This window comes from Rana temporaria, chromosome 2 (assembly GCF_905171775.1).
Source record: "Rana temporaria chromosome 2, aRanTem1.1, whole genome shotgun sequence".
NCBI lineage: Eukaryota > Metazoa > Chordata > Amphibia > Anura > Ranidae > Rana > Rana temporaria.
This window is the reverse complement of record NC_053490.1, coordinates 185,738,847-185,763,930: the sequence shown is the minus strand read 5'-3', so window position 1 is coordinate 185,763,930 and position 25,084 is coordinate 185,738,847. Positions and strand designations below refer to the sequence as shown.

General features: G+C 42.6%; 1 protein-coding gene and 1 pseudogene across 12 annotated transcripts in view; one reads left to right on the top strand and one right to left on the bottom strand.

Annotated features, from left to right (window-relative positions):
• The window catches only part of DOCK9 (dedicator of cytokinesis 9), a 365,118-nt gene that overhangs the window by 53,980 nt on the left and 286,054 nt on the right, over positions 1-25,084 (top strand). For 3 of the 12 annotated variants that reach the window (XM_040336140.1, XM_040336135.1, XM_040336134.1), the window contains exon 1: positions 16,270-16,775. The exons of 4 other annotated variants lie outside the window; for them this stretch is intronic. In XM_040336140.1, the coding sequence (XP_040192074.1) occupies positions 16,617-16,775 (159 nt within the window). In that variant the 5' untranslated portion in view covers positions 16,270-16,616. Of the gene's footprint in view, positions 1-16,267; positions 16,776-25,084 lie in introns of those variants that run through there. 5 more of the 12 variants (XM_040336143.1, XM_040336144.1, XM_040336142.1 and 2 more) reach the window with 4 other exon arrangements.
• LOC120929883 lies at positions 10,395-10,543 on the bottom strand (annotated as a pseudogene).

Genomic DNA, 25,084 nt, shown 5'->3' with positions numbered 1-25,084 from the left:
GTCAGATAAGGCAAGCATGGCTCAATAACATACAAACGTTTAACGTTTGTGTGTTATTGAGCCATGCTTGCCTTATCTGACTACCAAAAAAAAACATTAATTGCAGCCTCACTGTGCCATCACATACAACCACTGTGCCATCACACGTCACCACTGTGCCCATCAAACGCAGCCACTGTGCCATCACACGCAGCCACTATGCCACTGCCAACACACGTCACCACTGTGCCCATCAAACGCAGCCACTGTGCCATCACATGCAGCCACTGTGCCATCACATGCAGCCACTGTGCCATCACATGCAGCCACTGTGCCAACACACGTCGCCACTGTGCCCATCAAACGCAGCCACTGTGCCATCAAACACAGCCACTGTAACCATCTATTATTGCCACTGCCAGTTTGCCCCATCAATTGCCACCACTGTGCCCATCAAACGCAGCCACTGTGCCATCACACGCAGCCACTATGCCACTGCCAACACACGTCGCCACTGTGCCCATCAAACGCAGCCACTGTAACCATCAATTATTATTGCCACATCGATTGCCGCCAAAAAATTGAAATAGGGGGAAAACAAAGAAAATTAATTTTCGGTTTCGGACTGAATTTTTTTTTTTATTTCGGTTTCGTTTCGGTTCTGAAATTTCCATTTCGGTGCATCCCATATATATATATATATATATATATATATATATATATATATATATATATATATATATATATATATATATATATATATAAAAATAAATTTAGTCTTATTTTAGAATTATTTGCGTTACTGTAGATAAAAATACATTTTTATTTGTCTCATTTATAAGAACAAGTAAAATTACATTTCTATTATTAGCATGGCATCCATAAGTAATGGCTTTGTTTTTATATTGCACAGCTTTTTTTTTTTTTTTGCATAAATTAACAAAATGAAATAACAAATTAGAATAACATTTTAACATTGTATTAACTGAGGGTTAATGGGGGTTGAATAGGAAAACGAAAGTCCTTTTTTTTTTTTTTCTGACATTATATGCAGGTCAAAGGTCACCATTTTGATCTGCTATTAAAAAGGCCTCATGCACACTTGAGCTCAAAAGTGTCTGTTTTACAGGCATTTGAGTTTTGGCTGAAAAATCTCATACATGCGTCTCAATGCTTGTTACTACATTGTAATGTCTAGAATAAAAATATTCTGCCCATTAGAATGCATTAAAGTGGTGTAAACCCCATTCGTGAAATCTGACCTGTGCACACGTCTGTAGTGTTTACTTATCTCTCTCCAAAATCCCCTGTCTTTCTCCTGCTCCATTCTTCTGTTATCTGCATGGCTTCTGACAAGCTCTGACACGTCAGATAAAAGCAGTTGGAAATTTTGTTTCAGGAGGGTGCTTGGAGATGGATAAAACAATTTCTAACAGGATGTGCACTTTCTTAAGAATGTAGAAAGGGAAAGACAGCAGATATACATGTAAATCGTATGTAGGGAGATTTGTTTAATTTCTTTGTATCATCTGAGGCTGTTCACTTCACTGGGTATAGGAGAAGGTTTACATCCACTTTAACACTGGAATGCATTGACACCAGCTATTTAAAGCGGAGGTTCACCCTAATTTGCAAGTCAGCCTTAAACAAAAGGGCTGACTGTATCTTTTAACAGTTCGCTGTCCAAAAAAAATTAAAACCGCTTCCATACCTTATATTCAGCCTTCTGAACCAGGCACTTCCTGGTTTTGAGTCCCGCGGGAGTGGGCGTGTCGCTTTGGCTGCGATCGCCGCAATGATTCCTGGGATCACAGCGTGACGCTGCCCAGGAGAGGATTCTCTAGAACCCAGCTGTATCCCGGAAGTTTATCCTGCTGGGCTTCAGAGTGCCCACAATGAAGATGGAAACGTCCATCTGTCATTTTTATAAAATATATCTTTTCCGGGACCTAGACCATGCTGGCGGCTAGAAGATTAGCACACGAGTGTAGCAGATTGCCTAAGGTAAGAGCGCAAGAACGATATAAAAAAAAAACACATTCCCGCGGAACCCCCGCTTTAAGTGGTTGTAAGCTCCAAAAAACGAACAAACCTGCAAGACAAAGCTATAATGAGTTGGTATATTTTGCCTTTATGTAAATGAATATAGGACAACATGGTACTAATTCATCCTCCATGAACGCTGCATCTTTTCTACTATTCACTAAATACTTTTTTTTTTTCTGTAGCAGTTCTTTATTTCTATAAGTCGTCTGTTTTTGCTGCGGAAACGTTAGACAGGAAATCTCAAACTCTGTTTGGTTATTCCCATTGTAAGTAAGCTTTTGTTAATTCAGACATGGTCTCTTCCTAGAAGGAAGTCAGCTGGTAAAGCTTGACACCCCTCTATACATAGAGTATAACACTTCAGAATAAATGTATTTTGTGCAAGTGTTAATATTACCTACAGCTATAGTACCCACTGTGACTCATTTTGTAAGTATTGTTTAAATGACCTTTCTATTCCAGTTATCACATTTCCCCCTTAATGAAAATGTGCGGAAAATGACAATCTGGCTTCAGCTTCCTGATTTTCAGAAATACAGAGCCTGTATTGTATACTGCAGTGAGGATGTCTCATTGGTACCTGCATTACGCTAATAAATGCTCAGGGTCTGCTTACTTTCTGGAAAGCTGTTTTTTGTATGGTAAAGTATGTAAGGTGCAAAGCAATAGTATTTCAAGATGCTAGAGCAGGGGTCAGCAACCTTTTCCCATATTTCGGACACACACTCCCTTGCTGGTCTGCACGCACATGGCGTTATAGGAAGGTTTTCCCAGGGCACACCTAAATCATGATCATCACCTCTGTCAACCACACCACAATGATCCCCACTTGTTGTCCTCATACAAGGACAGACCTGTGATTAGTCAGTTGTTGCACTCATACTGAAGAGAGCTTAACCTAATATTTTAATATTGGGAAGTGTTCACACAAAACATCTTTTATATTTCCATTAAAGCCCCATTCACACCTGCTTGAATCTCAAAGCTCTCAACAAACAATCTTTTTTATTTCAATGGTGGCCATTTTCATAAAAGTGCTGAGGCACCTGTAATTTAGTGCCTGACTCTCTGAAAGCTACTTTTAAGGCAGATATGGGCATCGTTGAATGCCTGTAAACACGTGAATTAAAGTAGAACGATATTTAAAACCTTTTTTATTTACATTTTTTTGATGGAGTTAGACTGGGTTCACACTACGATTTTCCCGTCCGTCAGCCGCATACGATTTCAGTATTGAAAACGTACGGGCCCGGATGGGAAAACGTATAGATAGACAATGCATTGCAAATCATATGCACTCAGATGCATCCGGGTGCGTACGATTTGCTGGCAAAGCGTTTTTTAAACGTACGCAAAACCGTGTTCAACCACGGTTTTGCGGCCGTTTTTAAAACAGTATGGCAAACGCATACGTTTTTCTTTAACATTAACGTCAATGGAAAACGCACATATGTGCGGTTCCATACGTTCCCGTCCGTTTCAGCCGCATACGGTTTTTCATATAAATCGTATGCGGCTGACGGACGGGAAAATCGTAGTGTGAACCCAGCCTAAGGGAGGGTTCTAACGCCTGCAGGTTTTGCCACCTGTGTCCCGTTGGGGAGATTTCCCTTCACTTTTTGTCCCATAGCAAAAAATGGGAAATTGGAGAAAAATCTTCCAAAGTGAGGGATTCCCAGGATAACACTAGGGTCACTAAGACTAGTGGCCCCATTGGAAGATTTGCCCTCTACTATTACCATCCTGGGGTCAACCCAAAATGTGGGGTTTTCTTTTGCTGTCAATTTCGATAACGGTGAACAGGACATATAGAGAGGGTGGAGCTCCCCAACCAGGGAACAGGACAGCAATTAAAACGGACAGGGTTCTAATCCCCCTCCAACTCTTTCCAAAAAGTAAAAATAAAAACATATATTTTTATTTTTAGTTACACTTCAGGTGTTTTTTCAGGCTTGAAAACACATGTAAAACGCTTTTAAGTACATGTCTGAAATGCTCATATATGCACATAAAAAATCCTTAATCTTCAAATAAAAATGCCTGAAAAGATCGGAAAATTACTGCTCAGGTGGGAATGCAGCCTGATGTGTATTAAGTGGGGAAACTGGATGTACAGTTTTAATGTGATCCCTAACCCGGTTTTTCATGGCTTAGTTGTACTGTGTCTGGCCTGTAGGTCAGCTGCCCAAGTGCTTCTAAGTCCTGGTTCACACTAGTGCAGTCCGATTTCCAGTGCAATTTTTGTCGCTTTCACTAGTAAAAAAGGTTAATTTTTAAATATTGTGAAAGATAATGTTACGCCGAGTAAATTTGATACCCAACATGTCACACTTCAAAATTGCGCCCGCTTGTGGAATGGCGTCAAACTTTTACCCTTAAAATTCTCCATAGGCGATGTTTAAATAATTGTACAGGTTGCATGTTTTAAGTTACAGAGGAGGTCTAGTGCTAGAATTATTGCTCTCGCTCCAACGATCGCGGCGATACCTCATATATGTGGTTTGAACACTGTTTTCGTATGCGGGCGCTGCTCACGTATGCGTTGGCCTCTGCACGCGAGCTCGTCGGGATGGGGCATTTATTAAAAAAAAATTGTTCATTTATTTTACTTAATGTTATTAATTTTTACAGTTTTAAAAGTAAAAATAAAAATTTGGGTCACTTTTATTCCTATTACAAGGAATGTAAACATCCCTTGTAATAGAAAAAAGCATGACAGGTCCTCTTAAATATGAGATCTGGGGTCAAAAAGACATCACGTCCTCATATTTAGACTAAAATGCAATAATAAAAAAAAAATTCTCATTTGAAAAATATTACAAAAAAAATGCCCTTTAAGAGCTATGGGCAGAAATGAAGTTTTTGACGTTGCTTCTGCCCTGCCATGGGATTGGAGACAGGCCCCTTTCCCACCGCTGATAACGGTGATCTTGCAGTGATTCCGCAGCAGAGACCACCATTATCTTAAACTGGACTGCCGCCTTAAAAGATGGATACTTTGGTTATGTCAGCAGCTGCTGCCATAACCATGATATCCCCCTTCAAAGTGCAGACGTATATAGTTGTAAGGTGGTCCGGAAGTGGTTAAAGAGCAACTGTCATCTCTGGCCCACTTTTGACTCACCGATAATCCCTTTTCATTTTAAGGCCCCTTTTACGTGATTTTTTTTACACGTGATTTTTTACACATGATTTTTTACACAATTTAAGGGAATGCCTGTGTAAACATGAGGTCTATGGAACTCAACTTGCATCAAAGTCGGGCAAAAGTAGTACAGGGACTCCTTTTTGAAGTCGCACAGATATGAATGGTACTCATTGTAAATCATGAGGTACGATGTGTCATGCAACTTTGCAGTCCCAAGTCGCAGAACAAGTCGCACAAGTGTGAAAGTAATGGGACAGCTGGTTATGCGGCAATGGGGAGTTATGTGGCGGCAGCAGGTGAGTGGATGTCTGCTAACAGGTCCTGACATGATGGATCTGAAATGACAGGTGCTCTTTAAATGTAAGTACACATTCTTGCTGGTAGTTAGAATCTTTAATATTTGCAAGCAAAATGTAGATTTCCTATTTAGAAAAATAAGCTTTTAGTTTGGTGAAACGGCGATATCAGAACTGATTCAATCATACAGTTTGTAGTGTACATAGATTTGCAGAACGATGAGATAAAAAAAGTTCAGGTAAATTTCTCATGGTTACTGTGAAACTCTGTGATTGCTTCAATGCAGTGCATGTTATCTCTGCTTGCATTCATTGAATGAGTTTAGCAATAATGTAAATATTGTAGAATATACAGCCTCATGCTACATAACTAAGCTCCCTTTCATGTTGAATAAACTAAATTATTGATTTATCTTAAATGGAAAACCCTCTTTCGATTTTTTTACTCCAAAAACATTTTATTAAAATGTGATAAACTATGATTTTTATCCACCCTGGATGTAAAAACATTGGTGTGTGGCAGCTCCTAACAACCAACATAAATAGCAGACAAACATGCATTTATAGTGCTACTCCATTGAAATCTGTGGAGCACTACATTACACCAGAGTAGGACAAGCACCCTCCCCAAGTTGCATTTCCTAGCGTTGCTCATTGATGTGAATGGGCATTGTGGAAAACAATATGATTTCCATTGTGATGCCATTCTGTGTGACTGAAGTCGCATCTGAAATTGCGATAGTGTGAACGGGGTCTAAATCATCTGTTATAAAGTAGGCCATACGTTTATGCAAATGTATTTTCTTCAATCACACATTGAAGCAAAGAAAATAATTTGATTCCCCCCTCATCGGTTAATCCCTCCCGTTGCGCCATTGTATTCTGACAGCGGAAGCTTCCCAGCCATCGTAAGATCAATTCCAGCAGCTATAGCCACTGGCGGTCATTGTGAAAAGAAAGTTAAGTCTACTTGAGTACAGTCAGCCTGCCTATGGATGGATTGAAATTCTTCCAGTTCCTGCTGAACTGGACACATTTCTATCAGTCAGACCAGCTTAAAGGGCCACTAAAGGAATTTTTCTTTTTAGCTAAATAGCTTCCTTTACCTTACTGCAGTCCTGGTTTCATGTCCTCATTGTTCATTTTTGCTTTGATGTTGCTGTAATTCTGCTCTGTTCTGGACACTTCCTGGTTGTCTGGCTCCTTATGAAAAAAGTCATGGGAGAGTTTAGTTTCATTTTTCTAGCCATGACTCTCTGGCACTGTCCAGCACAGAGGCATGAAATAACTTGCAAAGACTAAACTAGTTTCACTTTCGTTTTTGCATCTAGGAGGTACATTATATGATTGATTTTTATCTATTTTTAATCGTTTTTAAAAGCAATCAGTTAACTATTATGTCTCTATACCCTGTAAACAGTAATTTCAGCAAAAAAAAAAAAAAATGTTTCCTTTAGTGATCCTTTAAGTCTGTTCTGTGATGGGCGGGGGTGGGGGAGCAAGGAGGAAACCTGTTCACTCACAGATGTGGATTCAAAGGCAGAGATGAATAAAGAGTGCATTTTTCACACATAAAATGTATCTTGTAAACTCACTGCACTACAGACTAGATAAATATTGGATACACTTTACTACAATTGTCAATGAGAAACCTCAAATGTTTTGTTTACACTTTGATTTTCTTGCTGCCATTGAAAATGGCTTTGTGAGCCCACCATGGTACCTGTGCCTTTTTGGTTCTTGATCCCTATGCTTGAGGTATGTGCAGGAGCTTGTTGGCTCTGACATTTTCAGTGCATTTGCCCTTATTAAATTTTAATTTAAAGCAGTAGTAAAGGTTATTTTTTATTTTTATTTTGTTAAAAGAATAGATCTGCTCTATGCAATGGTATTGTGTAACTGCACTTTTTATTTTTTCTTGCACATTTTAATGCAATAAATAAGGCAGCCTGTTGTGCGTTGTGTTTTTTTTTTTTTTTAACGAGCTGCCCTCTGCAACAAACTCCTGCTCTTCTTCTCTTTTTTTTTTTTTTTTTTTTTTTAACCTAGAGCTTGGTGGGTTTTTTTTTTCACTCCGCAAAATTTCACATTTGCTGGCTGTCTGTGTTTGGGGTGTCATTTGTTATTGGCACTGTAAGCATGATGCACTGCTTTTGTGTGTTTCAGTTATGCACAGAAACCTGCTTCTGTGTGCGTTCCTGAAACATTCGGATGTGAATGTACCTTTTATTGTGCACGATTATCTTCCAGGACGTTTATACTGTTTAATGACACAATGGGCGTTATTTACAAAAGGAAAATCCACTTCAAGTGCACTTGGAAGTGCAGTCGCTGTCAATCTGAGGGGGACATGCAAGGAAAATAAAAAACAGCGTTTTAGCTTGTACATGATTGGATGATAAAATCAGCAGAGCTTCCCCTCAGATTTACAGCGACTGCACTTCCAAGTGCACTTTCAGTGCAAAGTGGATTTGCCTTTAGTAAATAACCCCCAATGTTATGTGTAGTCTAAACACATTTCCTTTGCTATGATGTATACAATTTTTTTCATTTAACTTGTCTTATAGTTTATAATTTGTACAGTTGTATGTACAATTATGTGACTGTATAATAAGCTGTACATCAAATGTGGTCCAGCGCCAGTTCTTTCAGTTTTCCACTAGATGGCGATAGTTCTGCATTTAACACATACACAGAACTTTTATCTCAGGCCAAACAGACCAAATGTGAATGTTTCATTTTTGACAATCTTTTTTTTTTTTTTTTTATAAAGATGCTTATACTCAATCGCTATGTAAAATCATTTAATACGTGTAGTTTGGCATGAGTGATTGCCTTGCGCCTTTTCCCTATGACTCTGCTGAGATCAGGTGGGAACCAAACGCACATTGCTAGTTAGAGATCTGAAATAAGCATGGGGAGAGTAAAAGTATCTTGGTACAATTTTTCACTTAAAACAAAAACACATTTTTTACTGCTCTTTCCCTTTGTGTGACAAAAGCTTTGTTGATTGGTGCTTGTTGATGCTGGTTAGACAGACATTTTCAAGCAAAGACAAAACAATGCCTGTGTTTTAGGTTCTTCTAGAAAAAAAAAATTATAATTCTTGGTGTTCTCTCCAGTGAAGGTAATGGTCTGTTTTCCTTTAAACTGTAATTTAAAGCTGAACTCTAATGGTAGGGATGACTGAGCGAGCGACTTACAGTGATCTCAGTACTCCAGTCAGTTTCAGTGCTGGATGGTCAGAATTTACAGCTCTGTATGGGATGTATAAAAATAAAGGTTTTAAACATTGAAGCAGCAGACAGACATGGGACAGACTTCAATAGGGGTCATTTCTTTTCTTTTTTTTTTTTTTTTTTGCAAATGTATAAAAAATTGTTTCTCTTTTATTCATGGACAGACGCAGTCTTAATCTTGACAAAGTGGGTATTAGCCTTTCTTTAGGAGTGACTAGGCAGAAAGTGTTAACAACTTCAAAGCTGAACAGCCAGGGGGCGGTCCTACTGGCTATATTCCCTCAGCCTGCACTAAGCAGCTCCAGTTTGTCAAAAGCAGTACAAACTTAAACCGTTTGCCTAATGGTTTCTTTCATCCCCTTCCTGCCCTGGCCAATTTTCAGCTTTCAGCTCTGTCGCACTTGGAATGACAATTTCGCGGTCATGCACTACTGTCCCCAAATATAAAAATTCTTCTTGTGGTATTTAATTACCATTGTGCTTTTTAATGCATTTTTTGCTAAATACATGAAAATAGACCAATTATATTTAAAAAAAAAAAAAAAAAACGTATTTTCTGTTAAATTTTGTAAATAAGTAAGGTTTTTTCTTCACTAATGTCTGATTTTTGAAAAGCCTATGGCGTGTGAACACACCCAAAAAACTCCACCCGGTGCAGAAAAAATGTGCACACACATAAAGAGTGTTCACAAAAATGTGCAGACGGGTGCAACGTCAAGTAGTCCTCCAGTGAAGAGCGACCCAAACCCTGATCCCCCGGGGCGTTAGGCTCCAGACGGGGACTGAGGTACTGTGGTCCGAGTAACCGAAGCCGACACGGACCCAACTTCCTCGGAGGGACTGCCGAAACAGAACCCTCCCCAGTACTAGGTGGGGCTCCCCCGAAGGGAGACCCCATGAGAGCAGGCGAACTAAGCCAGAAGGCCATGTCCACCCACTCCCAAGACGTTCAGGGCTGGCCCGAGGACCCGCACCCTACTAATCACACAGTGACAAAACGTGCACAACAAAAAAAGACAGAAAAGTGACAAACACAGGCTTAAATAAAATAAAGTGGGGGAAGGGATAGTGGAGAGGAGAGTGAAAGAAGTGGCCATTGTGGTGAAACAATGACCAGGCCCTCCGGCCAGAAATAAAAAAATTCCTCCAGTCCTAGCCAAAAGGCCCGGCCCAGGAGGCAGGTGCTAAAAAAAGCGTGTATCTGGTGCAGTGACCGTGGTATCTTAAATCAATGTGTCCCTCACACACAGTGATCTTCAGATACCCCTGGATTGCCACTCCAGGGGCACATGCACCATAGGCTTTTCGTTCCATATCCGACCCCCCGACCGGCCAGTGCAGCCCTCCACCCCTGCCAGCCAACCCGGCGGATTTGCATGGTCCTACCCCGTCGTATCCCAGGGCATTACCAGCTCTTCCTACCGGATCGCTGACAGAGATGGCACTTACACCAGCCAGCCAGAAGGCCAGACTAGAACTCGGAAAAGGCCAAGACCAAGCGCAGTACTCATCCTCACCAGGAGCACCCTTCCAGATGGCTCAGACTCAACCATGGGCCGGCCCCCAGTATTCTGTCGGGCAGCACAGCGTAGTCCCTGCTGAAACCATCCTTCCAGGTGCAATGACGTCATTGGATTGCATCCACCCTCCCCATGTAGGAGGTGCTTCAGCGCTCCGCTGACAACTGATAAGGACAGATACCACACCCAGCCAAAAGGCCGAGAAGCGGCAGGGAAGACAACCGCGATCAGCACGGCCTAGAGTGTGCAATAGCCGTGCCTCGCCCTGGGAGAACCACCTTCATGATCATGTTGTCTCCCCTGCCAGGTAAGTAATGTCTGATGAGACTGCTTAAACTAGCACTGGTAGGGTCTCATTGATGCGGCGGCACTGGTAGGGCCGCAGTGATGAGGCAGCACTGATAGGCACTAATGGGTGGCCACACCAGCTGTCCGGGGGTGGGGGGGGGGGGGTAGCGGGCTCTTGTGCTGCCCAAACCAGACTTTGAGCTGCAGTCAAAACCCATCTAGGGGGAACCCAGAGTGCCCGGGGATCCCTACGAGGTGGTGTCTGGCTCATGGCCATTGCTGAGCTTGTTCAGAGCTGCCAGTTCTTGCTGCAGGGAGTCTACCTGGACAGCTCAATCTAGACCAGCACCCAGCAGGAGGCACTAGAGCCGCACAGGTGGACTTCCTGCCAGGGATTCTGCTCCGCCCCTGTAAACTCCGCTCTTCCCTGCCTCTCCTACAACCCCACATCTGCCCTAACCCGCCATTCAGTCTCGCCCCTCTTCTTTAACCAAGCTTCACAGCGCTGCCTTTCCCACCCCTGGCATCAGAAAACACATGCTACACACACTGACAACAGCCCAGGTGCAAGGCTACGTTCTCTAGTCCAGTGATGGTGAATATTGGCACCCCAGATATTTTGCCAATACATTTGCCATGATGCGCACGTACACTGTAGAGTGCAGTAGCACTATAGAAAATGTAGTTCCAAGACATCTGGGGTGCCAAGGTTTGCCATCAATGCTCTAGTCACATTGGCATTTGTGGAGCCCTGGGGGGGGGGGGGGGGGGGAATAATCTGTGTTGATATTTACATCCATAGCTCAAAACTGCTGAGGCACCATGATTTAAGCAGTTCTTGTTTCTGATCCTCTTCACAGTCCAGGAAGTAGATGCTGATTTTTGGACAATGCCTGAACAAAGAAGGTGCTGACTTCTGGAGAAAAAAAACGGCAACATAATTGGCAGGGGAAGGACTATGATCTTGGTGAAAAGTAATGGGTACCGGTGATAGTTACACCTTCTTAACATTGAGGCACTTAATGTAAAAAATATACTTAAAGCGAAGGCCACTTTAGTCCTTAAAGGAAAACGAACATTCTCTGACAGTTCAGTCTGATTATCAAGCTCTCTGAAAGCACTACAAGGTGGCAAATCTTTACACTCTTTTGTCACTTGTTTGTATAAGTTTGTACAGCTTCCTAATCCTGAAAAAGATGGCATATAGCCTTCAGCACAGTTATCTATTACCTTCTTACTTCCTCTGTGATCATTGGAGCAGGGCTACAGTGATGAGTTATAGCACTTGTTGTCAAGGCCGGGACAATTGGTGGGCCGGAGGAGCTGGTGCAATGAGTCGCAGGGATGAGGGTGCTCTGACCCTAAGCACGGGGAGGGGGTGCAGTATGGCATCTTTGCCCTGGGTGCTGGATGACCTTGTTTTGGCACTGTTTATTATAAAGGGGAAAAGTTACAACTTTTCTATCACTGTATAGACAGCAGTGATAAGGGGTCCAAACCCCTCCTCTGTACAAAAGAAAGTTAGACTTCCGTAGGCCTGGACATCCACGGAAGACAACAGTGGTGGCTGATCGCAGGATCCTCTCTATGGTAAAGAAAAAACATTTAAAACATCCAGGTGAAGGACACTCTCCAGGGGGTGGGCGTATCATTGTCAAGGTTTACAATAAAGAGAAGACTTCACAAGCGCAATTTCAGAGGGTTCACCACAAGGTGCAAACCATTCATAAGCCTGAAGAATAGAAAAGCCAGATTAGACTTTGCCAAATAAACCTCTAAATAAGCCAGACCAGTTCTGAAAAAGCATTATTTGGATGGATGAAACGAAGATTAATCTGTACCGGATTGACAGGAAGTAAAAAGTGTTGAAGACTTGGAACAGCTCATGATCCAAAGCACACAACGTCATCTGTAAAACATGGTGGAGGCAGTGTGATGGCATGGGCATGCATGGCTTCCAGTGGCACTGGTGTTTATTGATGTGACAGAATCAGCCGGATGAATTCTGCAGTGTTTAGAGATGTACTGTCAGCCCATATTCAGCCAAATGGTGATTGGACGGCGCTTCACAGTACAGATGGGTAATAATTCAAAACACACTGCAAAAGCAACCCAGGAGATTTTGAAGGAAAGTAAGTGGAATATTCTGCAATGGCCAAGTCAATCACCTGATCTCAACCCAATTGGGCATGCATTTCACTCGCTGAAGGCAAAACTAATGTCAGAAAGACCCTCAAACAACTGACGACGGCTGCAGTTAAAGCTGAAAGTTTGCACTTCAAATTTATTTGGATTGTTTCCTTTAATTTTATTCTGGTGACCTACAGAGCCAAGAGTGTGAAAATTGTGGCTGTGTCCAAAAAAAATATATATATATATATATATATATATATATATATATATATATATATATATATAATATACAGTGTGTGTGTGTGTGTGTGTGTGTGTGTATATGTATATATGTATATGTATATATATATATATATATATGTGTGTATGTGTATATATATATAAAAGCGGAGTTCCGTCTAAAAAAAAAAAAATTTAAGTCAGCAGCTACAAATGCTGCAGCTGCTGACATTTAAAAGAGGAACACTTACCTGTCCAGGGCGCCCGCCATGTCTTTATCCGAAGCCAATCCATCCCCTCAACTCTGGGTGCACCGGCATTGCTAGTAAAGGAATCGGGAAGTGAAGCCTTGCGGCTTCACAGCCTTGGTTCCCTACTGCGCATGCGTGAGTCGCGTTACGCATTCCCTCCCCCCTGAAAAGTGCTAAATGTGACACCGGAGGGGGGGGGGGGCAATCTGGACAGTGGAAGTTCCATTTTTGGGTGAACTCCACTTTAAGAATGTGTTTTTTTTAGGACAAAAAAAGTGTATTTGAATTTGTGGTACACATCCTTTACTGTAGGGTGTACCTGGTAAGGCTTAGTTTTACACTAAATAATTGTGTTGGCTATTTTAAAGGCTCCATTTCATGTCTAGAGGCTCTAGAGCAGGGGTAGGCAACCTTGGCCTTTCAGCTGTTTTGAAACTACAAGTCCCATGAGACGTTGCAAGACTGACAATCACAGGCATGACTCCTAGCGGCAGAGGCATTATGGGATTTGTAGTTTCAAAACAGCTGGAGGGCCGATATTGCCTACCCCTGGTCTAGGGGGAGCTTCTAGTTGGTTATATAGAGATATTTATTTTTTATTTTTGGTGAAGATACTCCATATACTGGATATATCTGTATATCTTCAACTTCTTTGGCTGGTCTCAAATGCGACCAACTGTGGTGCTTTCAGATCTCTGTTACTGTGTTGGTTAGCGTGCTACTGGGTTCCAGAGCCGAAGCGCAGCCTCTGGTGTGACCCAGTCTGTGAAGACTTAGGCAGTTAGTGAACCTTTTGGACGTGGTGAGGCTAGCCTGGCATATGACCTTCGGGCACTGGCTCTGCATTGCGGTGCCTTACAAAGCGCTGTACATTGTTAGCCACAGATCTTTCTCCAGGTCAAGTCCTTGCCACAGCTTCTATTGTGACAGTCTCCGAGGACTCCCGTAATGGGTAAGGTCAGTCGGGCCATTTTTTTTCCCTGACTATCTCTATTGTGGAATGAGTTCATGTGTTGAAGCATTTTGCATTATGAAAACTTAAAATGATAATAAATAATGCATCTCATTGTAAAGGCAGAAGGCTTTATATCTTGCATTAAAGCGGATGTGCCATGGGGAAAAGATATTAAAAGCCAGCAGCTACAAATACTGCAGCTGCTGACTTTTAATATTAGGACACTTACCTGTCCTGGAGTCCAGCGCTGATCGCAGCAGAGCACGAGCGATCGCTCGTCTCTCTGCTGCTCCCCCCGCCATCCACGCTGAGGGAACCAGGAAGTGAAGCGCTGCGGCTTCACTGCCCGGTTCCCTACGGCGCATGCGCGAGTCGCGCTGCGCCCGCCGATTGGCTCACACGCTGTGTGCTGGGAGCCGAGTGTTCCCAGCACACAACGGGCGACAGACGGGAAGTCAGAAAAACCCGTCTTTTGCCCGTAGCGTGTGGCCGGAAGTGGGTGCAAATACCTGTCTTTAGACAGGTATCTGCACCCCCCTCCCCCCTGAAAGGTGTCAAATGTGACACCGGAGGGGGGGAGGGTTCCGATCAGCGGGACTCCACTTTAGGGTGGAGAACCGCTTTTAGTTAAAAAGCCTTCTGTGTGCAGCAGCCTCCCTCAGCTCCCCTAATACTTACCGGAACCCCATCTCTGTCCAGTGATGTCCACAAGTGTCTCGCTGTCTGGGATTCTTTCTCCTGATTGGCTGAGACACAGCAGTTATGCCTAGTGGTGAGATGTGGGTCTTATTGACCCCATATCTCACTGTAAAGAGGTCCTGTCATGCCATATTCCTATTACAATTTTTTTTTTTTTAAAGTGCCCCTATCCCTGTGTGCTTGCATGCAGAAGCGAACGCATACGCAAGTCCCGCCCACATATGAAAACAGTGTTCAACCACACGTGAGGTATCACCGCAAACGTTAGAGCGAGAGCAATAATTTTAGCCCTCTGTAACTTAACATGTAACCAGTGTTAAAGTGTTGCCTATGGGGATTTTTAGGTACCAAAGTTTGGCGTCTTTCCACGAGCGTGTGCAATTTTGAAGGGTGACATGTTGGGTATCTATTTACTCGGCGTAACTTCATCTTTCACATTGTTTTTTTTAAAGCATTAAACTGTTCTTTCCCCAAAAAAACACATTTGAAAAATTGCTGCGCAAATACCGTGCAAGATAAAATGTTGCAATGACCGCCATAATATTCTCTAGGGTCTCTGCTAAAAAAACATATATAATGTTTGGGGGTTCTATGTAATTTTCTAGCAGATAATAATTTTTACATGTAGAAACAAAGTGTCAGAACTAGCCTGGGCCTGAATTTGTTAACAAATATCTGAATCTTTTAAGGGTCCCACTCATTCATGAGCACTAACGATGCCTCTGAGCTAATTACTGATGGCCAATGTGCCTATGCACATTCTGGCATTGAAACGGCTCTGTTCTTGGTGAGGAAATCGGGCAGTTGTATAACAGAGCCAGGATGCTGGAAAACTGTTGTGGGAACATTCCCTGCCTAGAAAGAACAGGACAAGAAGCCCCAAATCATACTCTGGCATATAGAATGGCTCATTACAGGTTCTCCGAAGCTGATATTTACATTTAATGGATATCATAGAATTTTTTTTTTTTTTTTTTTTGCATCAATCCAATATTCTATATAATTTGATGGAAATAAAGTCAACTGTTTGTAGCCCTGATACATTTGAAGTTTGCTTTCCCCAGAACTGCACAGTCACTGAGCCATACTACACTTTGCATGGCAATACTTAATCAGGGGTGACTTTTGGGCCGATGGAATTTTCTGGCTTGTCTTCTCACAGGCTGAAAGAAGCAGAACTAAAGCAAGATTGCTTCTGTCAGTCTGATGCTCCCAAGTGACTTGCTGTCAGAAAACCCTTTCCAGAGCAGGCACGTCATTCCTATGGTCGCCCTTTAAGGCATATTGTGTTGCCATAGTGACCGTGATGACTGCATTTTTCCCTGTCCCCTAGCAAGCTGTTTGTCTCTCTCCTGTTAAAATCCATAATGAAGTATTAAACATCAAATGGTAAATTTGGGTCAGGAGAAGCCTTTGCGTGTGCTCCGTCGCAAGGCTTTCTGGGAGAGAAGCGCGTCTGTTAGCTGCTTCCCCATCCTCTGTGCCTTGCAGCAGCAGTAAACTGCATCCTTCTTTTTTTTTTCATGATCTCTGGAATTGCCCAAGGCAGTTTTAAGAAGAACAGAGGGAATTCATCATATGTATTAGCAAGCTTTTGTCATCTTTTTTTTTTTTAATTCAAATGTTTTTATAATTTTGTGGTGCCTGAGATTTTTTTTTTTTTTCTGCTTCCTCCATCCTTCATTGGTGCTGCGCTTAGTCAATGCGTGAGAAATCCTCGCTGTGCGTAGAATAGGCATCTCATGAGAAGGGATGCAGATGAAGGCTGTCAGAGTAAGTGAGGGGAAGGCACGCTGCAAATGGAGCCAGGGATGCTAGAGATGTACACTGGAAAAGGCTGGGAATGGGTTGCACCACTAGTGTCATCCTTTTCAAAAGCATTTGCACAGTTCTAGAGAGGAATTGTGCTTATATCTGCAAACAGCAAGGAGAAAATAATGCCATCGACTATACAGTACAGAGCTTATCAAGAGAAGATTCTGGCTTCACACATTCATCACTGGTAAGTATGGTGCCTTATTACACATTGCCGTAACTAAGATGAGTTTTTCATATGAAAGCATTTTGATAATTCATTATTCTCGGTGTAAATCCCATTTTACTCTGCATGGTAGTGTTCTGCAAGGCAATTGATGAAATACCACATATGGTGGAATAAGCTCATTTAGACTTGCATGTGCATTGAAAAGACTGTGCGATATGATTTGTGACTGTTGCGTCCTGCCAACTTCTTTGCGTATTTCCTTTAAAAAAACATATGTATGTTCTCATGTAAAGTATCTCGTGTGAGCAGTATTCAGCTCTTGGCGTTTATAAATGACCGTATTTCACTTGGGCCAGTCTAGCAATGTTGCTGATCTAAATGTGTATATGTGTGTTGGATACAACTGTCACATGTCTACTAGAGTGCTGTGATATATTTTTGTTGTCTTGGACATTTTTTATGAATGGGGATTGTATTAATTCTGTGGTGGTGAGCTCTGCTGTTCACGGAGAATAAATAGGGAGCATGGCTAGGTGTGTCAGAATGTCAGTAAGCCAAAAGGAAGTGATTCTTAACAGGAGGATTGCTAGGAGTCCATTCATGTAAAATTGATCAGGGTTTGGTCAGCTGGTCGAACTACTATTGGATCTCTCCAGGACTCTAGAGGCGAAATCACCCCAGGCGTACCGCTATCTAAATGCTGCAGCCATTAGGGAAATGTCTCCATGTGGAATTGTTTTCCTACATATTACATTTGAGTAAAAGCAGTGATTATAAAGACACTGCTGCATAGGAAAGCAGAACGGGTGTTCCCATGGAAAGGTTTTGCTGGGTGAGCCTTGTAGGAAAGGTAAGCCAATGGGAAAATCAAGCCACCAGCATCCACCCATAGCTGAAGGATTGGTTTTGGGCTTTCTGACTTTTTATCATGCAGTTAAAGTGATATGATATGATTTGTATATCACCCACCCATAAATAAAAGGCACAACATTTGTGTATAGATATATAAAACAGGATTTCAAATTTACGCTTTTCCCTTTTTTATAAGCGATCACATTCTCTGTTCTCCGCTGCATAAGAGCTGGGGCAGGAAAAGCACACCGATCTTCCTAGTAAAAGGCTGTGCAAGGGGGTGCGTGTCAGAACAAGTCTGATCATTGGACGAGAGCAGGCTGAGTTCCCAGCATAGCTAGAGAACTGACCAGTGTGTTCTGCTTGGTGTGGTCAGTTTTTCAAGCAGATCAGATTGGATGTAGGTAGGTGTAAACAAACACATGTCCATTTTACACCTGCCGCTGCAAAGAGGAGAATGGAGGTTTCAATTGGTTTCGCTTGAAAAATGGACAGGTGGACCTGATCAGACCGTTTGTGGAAAAGGGACATGACTAAAACTGGGGAGTGTAAGTTCTGGAGCAGCTGTGCATGTTAGGCAATCTGCTTCTAATGGCTTGTTCAATTAAAGGAGTTGTAAAGGGAAAAATATGTTGCCTAAAATTAATGTCTGCAAGGTAGACAGAATAGTGTAATGATTCTGTTAAAAAATTAGAAAAATGCCTATTAAATTCCTTCATCTAGATCACCCCCGGCGTTCTAGTTTATGTTCTCTCGTTCACTTCCTGGTTTGCATCGCTCATTCATGTAAGAACTACATTTCCCAGTATGCATTGCGGCACGCCCAGTAATTCACACCTCCTTGAAGTCTCTAACATGTAGAGAGCGTCCTGGCGCACAGATGTAGTTCCCAGGAGGGGGTGAGCACATTACTGACCACCGCAGTAAAGCCTCCCGTCACAGTGGTCAGTAAAATCAGACAAGCAGGAAGTGAACAGAACAGAGAAGAAATAGAGCAACTTCTGAGCAAAAACGAACAATGAGGAAGTGAAAAGAGGAATGTCTGCAGGTAAAGGATGCTTATTATGAAAAAAAAATGTTTTCCTTTACAACCCCTCTTAAGCTTTGACAAAATAAAAAAAATAAAAAAAAACTGGAAGCTGATTGGTTTCTATGCAAAGCTGCACCAGATTTGGTAAATCAACCCTTCTGTCACTTTGCAACCCAGAATATCGCTTGATTTTAGGGTTGCACTGATATAATTTTTTAAGGGACAAGTACCGATACTTTTAGTAAAGTACTTGCCGATACGAGTACCGGTTTGCGGTGCAGTTGGCATCAATACAAAATAAATGAGCTAAGAATACCGCCACCGCGTATGTATGTGTATATGTGTATGTATATATGTGTGTATGTGTGTGTGTGTGTGTGTGTGTGTGTATATATATATATGTATGTATGTATGTATGTATGTGTGTGTGTGTGTGTGTGTTCCAGGACCCTGTGGGTATAGGACAGAAGTGATGTCAGCTTGGGGGTGGACTCTTGCATCTCCGCCAGCCCTGTGAGCACCTCCAGCACCCGTGATTTTTCTATCATTGGTGGAACCAGGACACCTAGGCAGGATTTGCATTTTATACATGCACACACTAAGGAGCAGTGGGGGAAATCGCATGCAAATCGGACAGGAACTGTACCGCATGCCTGTTCAAATCGCATGCCATTTTTAATTTTTTGCAGTTAAATTTGTGCCCATTCATTTTGTTTTAATGCAAATTGCATTGTAATGTATTGGAGCATTTTCACGAGCACTTGTGATATCGGCATTGGTGCATTCCTACCCCATTTTTCCGTAAGCACAGGCAGTGTTGATGGAGGATCCCTCCCGTGGATCCAGCAAGGAAAGGGAGCTGTCCCTGTCGGGAGAACACCAGGATTATTGCTAGCAGCTATATTTGCTTGCGAAAATCCAACGTGTTGATTGAACCCAAGGTTAGTTGTACCCAAGTGGTGACTCTTCAGCTAAGAAGCTGACCTTCCAAATGCTAATGGTAGATGCACGTCTGCTGCCTGCACCACAGAATGCCCCTCTGCAGTGAAATAAACAACATTTAGTTCAGTGGTGAAAACAGCTGTGGGGGGGGGGAGAGAGGTATATTCTATTCTCTTTTGCAGGGATAGCTATTTGGACCCATTTGATTTTAGTGACAGTCACCATAACTGAACTTTTAAAAGTCACATTACATTTTTTGTGCTATTGCATTTCCTTTGCATTTTTCTTTTTATATTCCATTTTTTTTTCACAGCTTTTTATCCTGTTTTCGTTCCAACGATTTGAAATGTTCACAATATTTGCCCATGTTTCTCTTTTAAAGGGACATTATAACCTAAGCTGAACTAATTAACAGATAATTAACATTGTATTATTTATGCTGTGAAAGAAGGCTAATGGCCACGTTTTGTTTTGGTTGGAGGGTCTTTTGGTTACTGGAGCATTTAGTTATGTGTGATGCTTTTAGCAGGTCTAGTAGTGTGCCCTCATTCAGAACTGATTACCAGGGCTAAATATTGTACATTATTAGCTGTGTGATGTTGGAAAGCAGCAATGAAGAGGAAAACGGAAAAAGCAATTAAACCTGAAAACTGTATGGGATTCCCTGATGTAAAGCTGCTTGGTTTGTGTTGGGTTAATCCTTGCTGAAAAATGATTGGAGTTTTGTGGAAGGTGGGGAATATTCTGTTTGCCTGTATGCTCCAGTAGACATGTGAGCTGATATTTCATCCTGATATGATCAGAGCTGCATATAGCTCCATACATGGCACGTAGGATGGTGTACTGCCTAGGTTAATGAAGCTGCTGACTACAGCCTATGGTGGGTGTTGGCTGATCTGTGCTTCACACTTTCCTTTTCCAGGCAGACTGAGGACACCAAATCCCATAGCCGTTTACAGACAGAATATAATCATTTTTTTTTCATTGCCAGTTTTAAAGTTGCATCTCCTATCTTTTGTTATTCCTAGATTAGCCCTTAAAGGAGTTGTAAATGTTTATGCTGAAATGACTGTTTACAGGGTATAGAGACATAATAGTTAAATGATTCCTTTTAAAAACGATTAAAAATAGATAAATATCAATCATAATAATGTACCTGTAGTTTCTAGTTTAGTTTTTGCATGTTATTTCCTGCCTCTCTGCTGTACAGAGCCAATACAGGGCAGTGATGGTTTGGAACACGAAACTGATTGGTGCTGAGGGGTTTTAGACACACAGTAATCGCACCTCCTTGATTAGTGACCACAGAGAGAAAGCTCCCAGTACTGTGGTTATCAGGAAAACCAGGAAGTGTGGAGATCAGAGAAGAATCACAGCACCTTGAGAGCAAAACTAACAATGAGGACATGAAAACGGCACTGCATTAAGGTAAAGGAAGCTATTTAGCTAAAAAAAAAATCCTTTACAAACCCTTTAATCTGTAATTGAGCAAAGGCTTTTCTTTATTTGGTATAGTACACAAGCTTTTTAGAGAGGATATCTAATGTACTGCTGTTTATTTAAAACGACAGCTTTTCTTTATATGCCAACATCGTATACATGGCATATAAAATTGACTTCTATTCCAGGTCTATCCTCTTTTTGCCTTCCTTCACTCTGTGTAAGCATCACTTTGCTCAACAACTGATGTAGAAATAAGTAGGGCATGCTAGCACGTAGGGTAAAAAAAAGTCACATACATCCTGACACCCTAAAGACAAATGTAAAAATATAAGTGCTAAAATGCATCTCTGAGGAACACCCTTAAACATTTGATATCCAAATGCAGACACCTGGTAGTGATGGCGCACGCACCCTTCCACTCTGAACCTCAAAGTTCTCCTCTCTAGTATTGCCACATGGGGTGGTTTTGTGACTATTGGAGCATGCAAAATATTTTGCTGGTGTTTGTGGGTAGGCTTTCAGGACTGCTCCTCGTGGTTGTTTCTACAGTATTTACAGACACTTCCATGTATGTGATTTTATTCACACTTTTTTGTTTGTGTGTGTGTGTGTGTGTGTGTGTATGTATGTATGTATGTATGTATGTATGTATGTATGTATGTATATATATATATGTGTGTTTTTACTGCAAATAGGATCTTGCATCATTGTAACTGTTTTAAGTTAAAATAATGAGTTGCCAGTACAGTCTTTGCATTCTCTATTGAGGCTGTATTCAGGGGACATCTTCCATGCCTCTAAGGGCATCTCTGTCAATGTATCCTAAGGCACCCAGAAGTCTATGTACCAACCAGGCATAAAATTTACACGCATTCTATAAAATCAGAGAGAACATGGAGGTAATTTTTCATTTTGATGAATACCCTTGAAAACCCTTTTTGCAGTAAGACACAGATAATACATATTACTTACAGGGAAGTGGGACGTGTAGATTATAAAGACTTTTTTATCAATTTATTTTTCCCAGTAAGGTTTACTTTAGGCTGTATTCCCACTTTTGTAGTATATTGATGCATGCATGTTGCATTAAGACAGTCTATTTATTATGAACGGCCTGCCTGTATGTGTGTGTGTGTGTGTGTGTGTGTATATGTGTGTGTGTGTATATGTGTGTGTGTGTGTGTGTATGTATGTATGTATATATATGTATGTATGTATATATATATATATATATATATATATATATATATATATATATATATATATATATATATATATATATATATATATATATATATATATATATATATATATATATATATATATATATATATATATATATATATTCACAACTAATCAAAAACATACCTTACCTTTATTACCATTGCATTACACCACAATGCAAAGCGTGCACATTGTGGTGCATCATGCTGTGCAATGTATTGGTTTGCCATTCACAATGAATGGACCCACAAAGCACCACGCATAGAGCAGATATGTTGCCATTACACATAAGTGTAACTGGTCACTTAAAGCAAAACTTTATTTTCTCAAGTCGTCTTCCAGGACGGCACCTTGAGAGTAGACTGGCTCCACCTGACAGGAAACACAATCAGAAAGAGGTTTAAAAGCCCCGCCCCTCCCCGTGCACCTCAGTTATTGATTGTGTTTCCCCCAGCGAAACGGTTTATTATTTTCTTGTAAGACCTAAAGCCTGGGGCTGGTGGTCCCCCTCCGGGTACTGAGCAGTGGGTCCTGGGAGGCCGTCCTTGCTTCAGCTAAGGGTGTAATGCCCGTCCCGGGGGGTTTTCCCCGTGTGATAGGGGGGGGGGGAGGAAGAATTGCAAAATAATACCCCCCCTCCCTTCCTTCCTTCCTTTCTGTAGGAATCCCTGGGATAGTGGCTATCCCAGTACTCCTATTTGGCCATGTTCCCTCTCCTCCAGGACCCCTTACCTGCTGGGCGGGTGTGAGGGCTTCCTCAGCGTGGGCTCCGGTGTGCTGTCCTCCCGGGGACATTTTCGAATGGAGCCAGCAGTCGACGCCGCGTCACAGGCGGCGCGCGGTGATGACGAGTTTCCGCTTCCGGTCTTCACCAAAATGGCGGCCGCCAGCGGCGTCGGCTCCTCGCTGTTTACACTGCAGCAAGGAGGAGAGTGGCGCCTGTACGACTTCGCTATGGAGCGCGAGGATCGTTCGTCAGCAACCGCTGCCGAGGACACCACCAAGGGTGAGTCTGCCTCAGAATGTCAGGGGGGCATATTGGACTGGGTCCTCTCCTTCCCCCCTCCTCACACACTTGTATGGACTGTGATATATTTTTCTCTCCTCTTACAGGGGAGGAGGTTTCTGCCCAGGGGGAAGCTGCTAATCTCTCCTTAAAACACACTTCCAAAACCAAGAGGTGTGGTAACTGTAGCGTTAAGCTGGCTGCAGATTACTCCAAACTTCTTTGTGCCAAATGCATACAAAAGCTTGCGGGAAAGGAAACTTCCCTTATCATGAAAGAATTCCTAACTGTCCAGTCCCAAATGCTTTCCACATTAAAAGAATTTAAGGACACCTTAAAAAATAGGGATCCTGAGCCCCTAGCAGCCGGCCCCTCTTCTCAAGAGAGCTCATCCACCCCAGGGCCACGAGTTTCCAGGGCTAGGGAGTCTCTTCTATCCGACACCGAGGATTCAGAGGCTCCAGAAGATGGGGTGATTGATAGTCATACTGAGGATGAGGATGCCAGATCAGGCAAATACATTTTTTCTGCAGATGACATGGGGGGTCTGCTGTCTGCTGTCTATGCCTCTGAGGGGATCCAGCAGCCAGCAGAGCTGGTGTCGGCTCAGGACAGAATGTACCAGGGTCTAGCTAAACCCCAGCCAAAGGTTATCCCAGTCCATCAGTCGCATAAAGATATAGTTCTGAGGGAATGGGCTGAGCCTGAAAAGAAACTGCTAAGGTACAAGACCTGGAAGAGGCGCTGTCCCTTTAAGGAGGAATTGGAAAATACATTTTTTTAAATTCCTAAATTAGATGCATCCCTAGCCCAACTCTCCAGGCAGTCTGACCTCTCGTTTGAGGATGCAGGGAACTTAAAGGATTCCTTAGACAGGCGGGCAGACACCTCCCTTCGCAGGGCCTGGGAGGCTAATGCGGCCGCCCTTGGACCCGCTTTGGCCTCTTCCTGCATCGCTAGGAATGCAGATACCTGGTTGACCAGACTTCTGGAGCATGTACCTCAGACCTCCAAGTTTAAAGAAATTAGAGATTCTCTTACAGTCATAAGCAGCGCGGTAGCCTATCTAGCAGATGCATCGATTGAAACAGTCCGATCCTCTGCTAAGACGGGTGCTCTCGTCAACGCCGCCAGAAGGGCGGTATGGCTCAAGACGTGGGAAGGTGATCTTGCCTCCAAGACCCGTCTATGTGCCCTGCCCTTTGAAGGCACTCTTCTCTTTGGGGCAGGACTAGATCAAGCTCTAACAAGGGCCTCAGAAAAGGGGAAACGGTTCCCCCCGAAACCTAGACCTAACAGGAGAAGATTTTTTCGAGGCCCCCAGAATAAAAACCGACCTTCTGACCGAAGATCGGCCTTTAATAAGCGATGGATCGCGGGAAAGGATAAGCCAAAAGGGGGTATCCTTTTCCCCGATCCCAAACCCGCAGGTAAGGACTCCAAGTGACTTAAGAGTCGGGGGAAGACTCTCCCAATTTTTTCCAGCCTGGGAGAGTATAATGCGGAGTCCACACATTTTGCAAATAGTGAGGGAAGGTTACAGATTGGAATTCTGCCAACTCCCCCCCCCCCCCCCAATATTTCTCCTCACTCATCTACCCCAAGATCCCCTCAAGGCAGCTGCCCTTCTGGGAAATGTGACAGATCTAGCTCAGCAGGGAGTCATAGTCCCAGTTCCGCCAGGACAACAGGGTCAGGGGGTGTACTCGCATATTTTCATGGTGCCCAAACCTTCGGGGAAGTTTCGATTGATCATAAATTTAAGACCTTTAAATACCTTTCTCCTCTACAAGAAGTTCCGCATGGAAAACATTTACAGTCTCAAGGGAC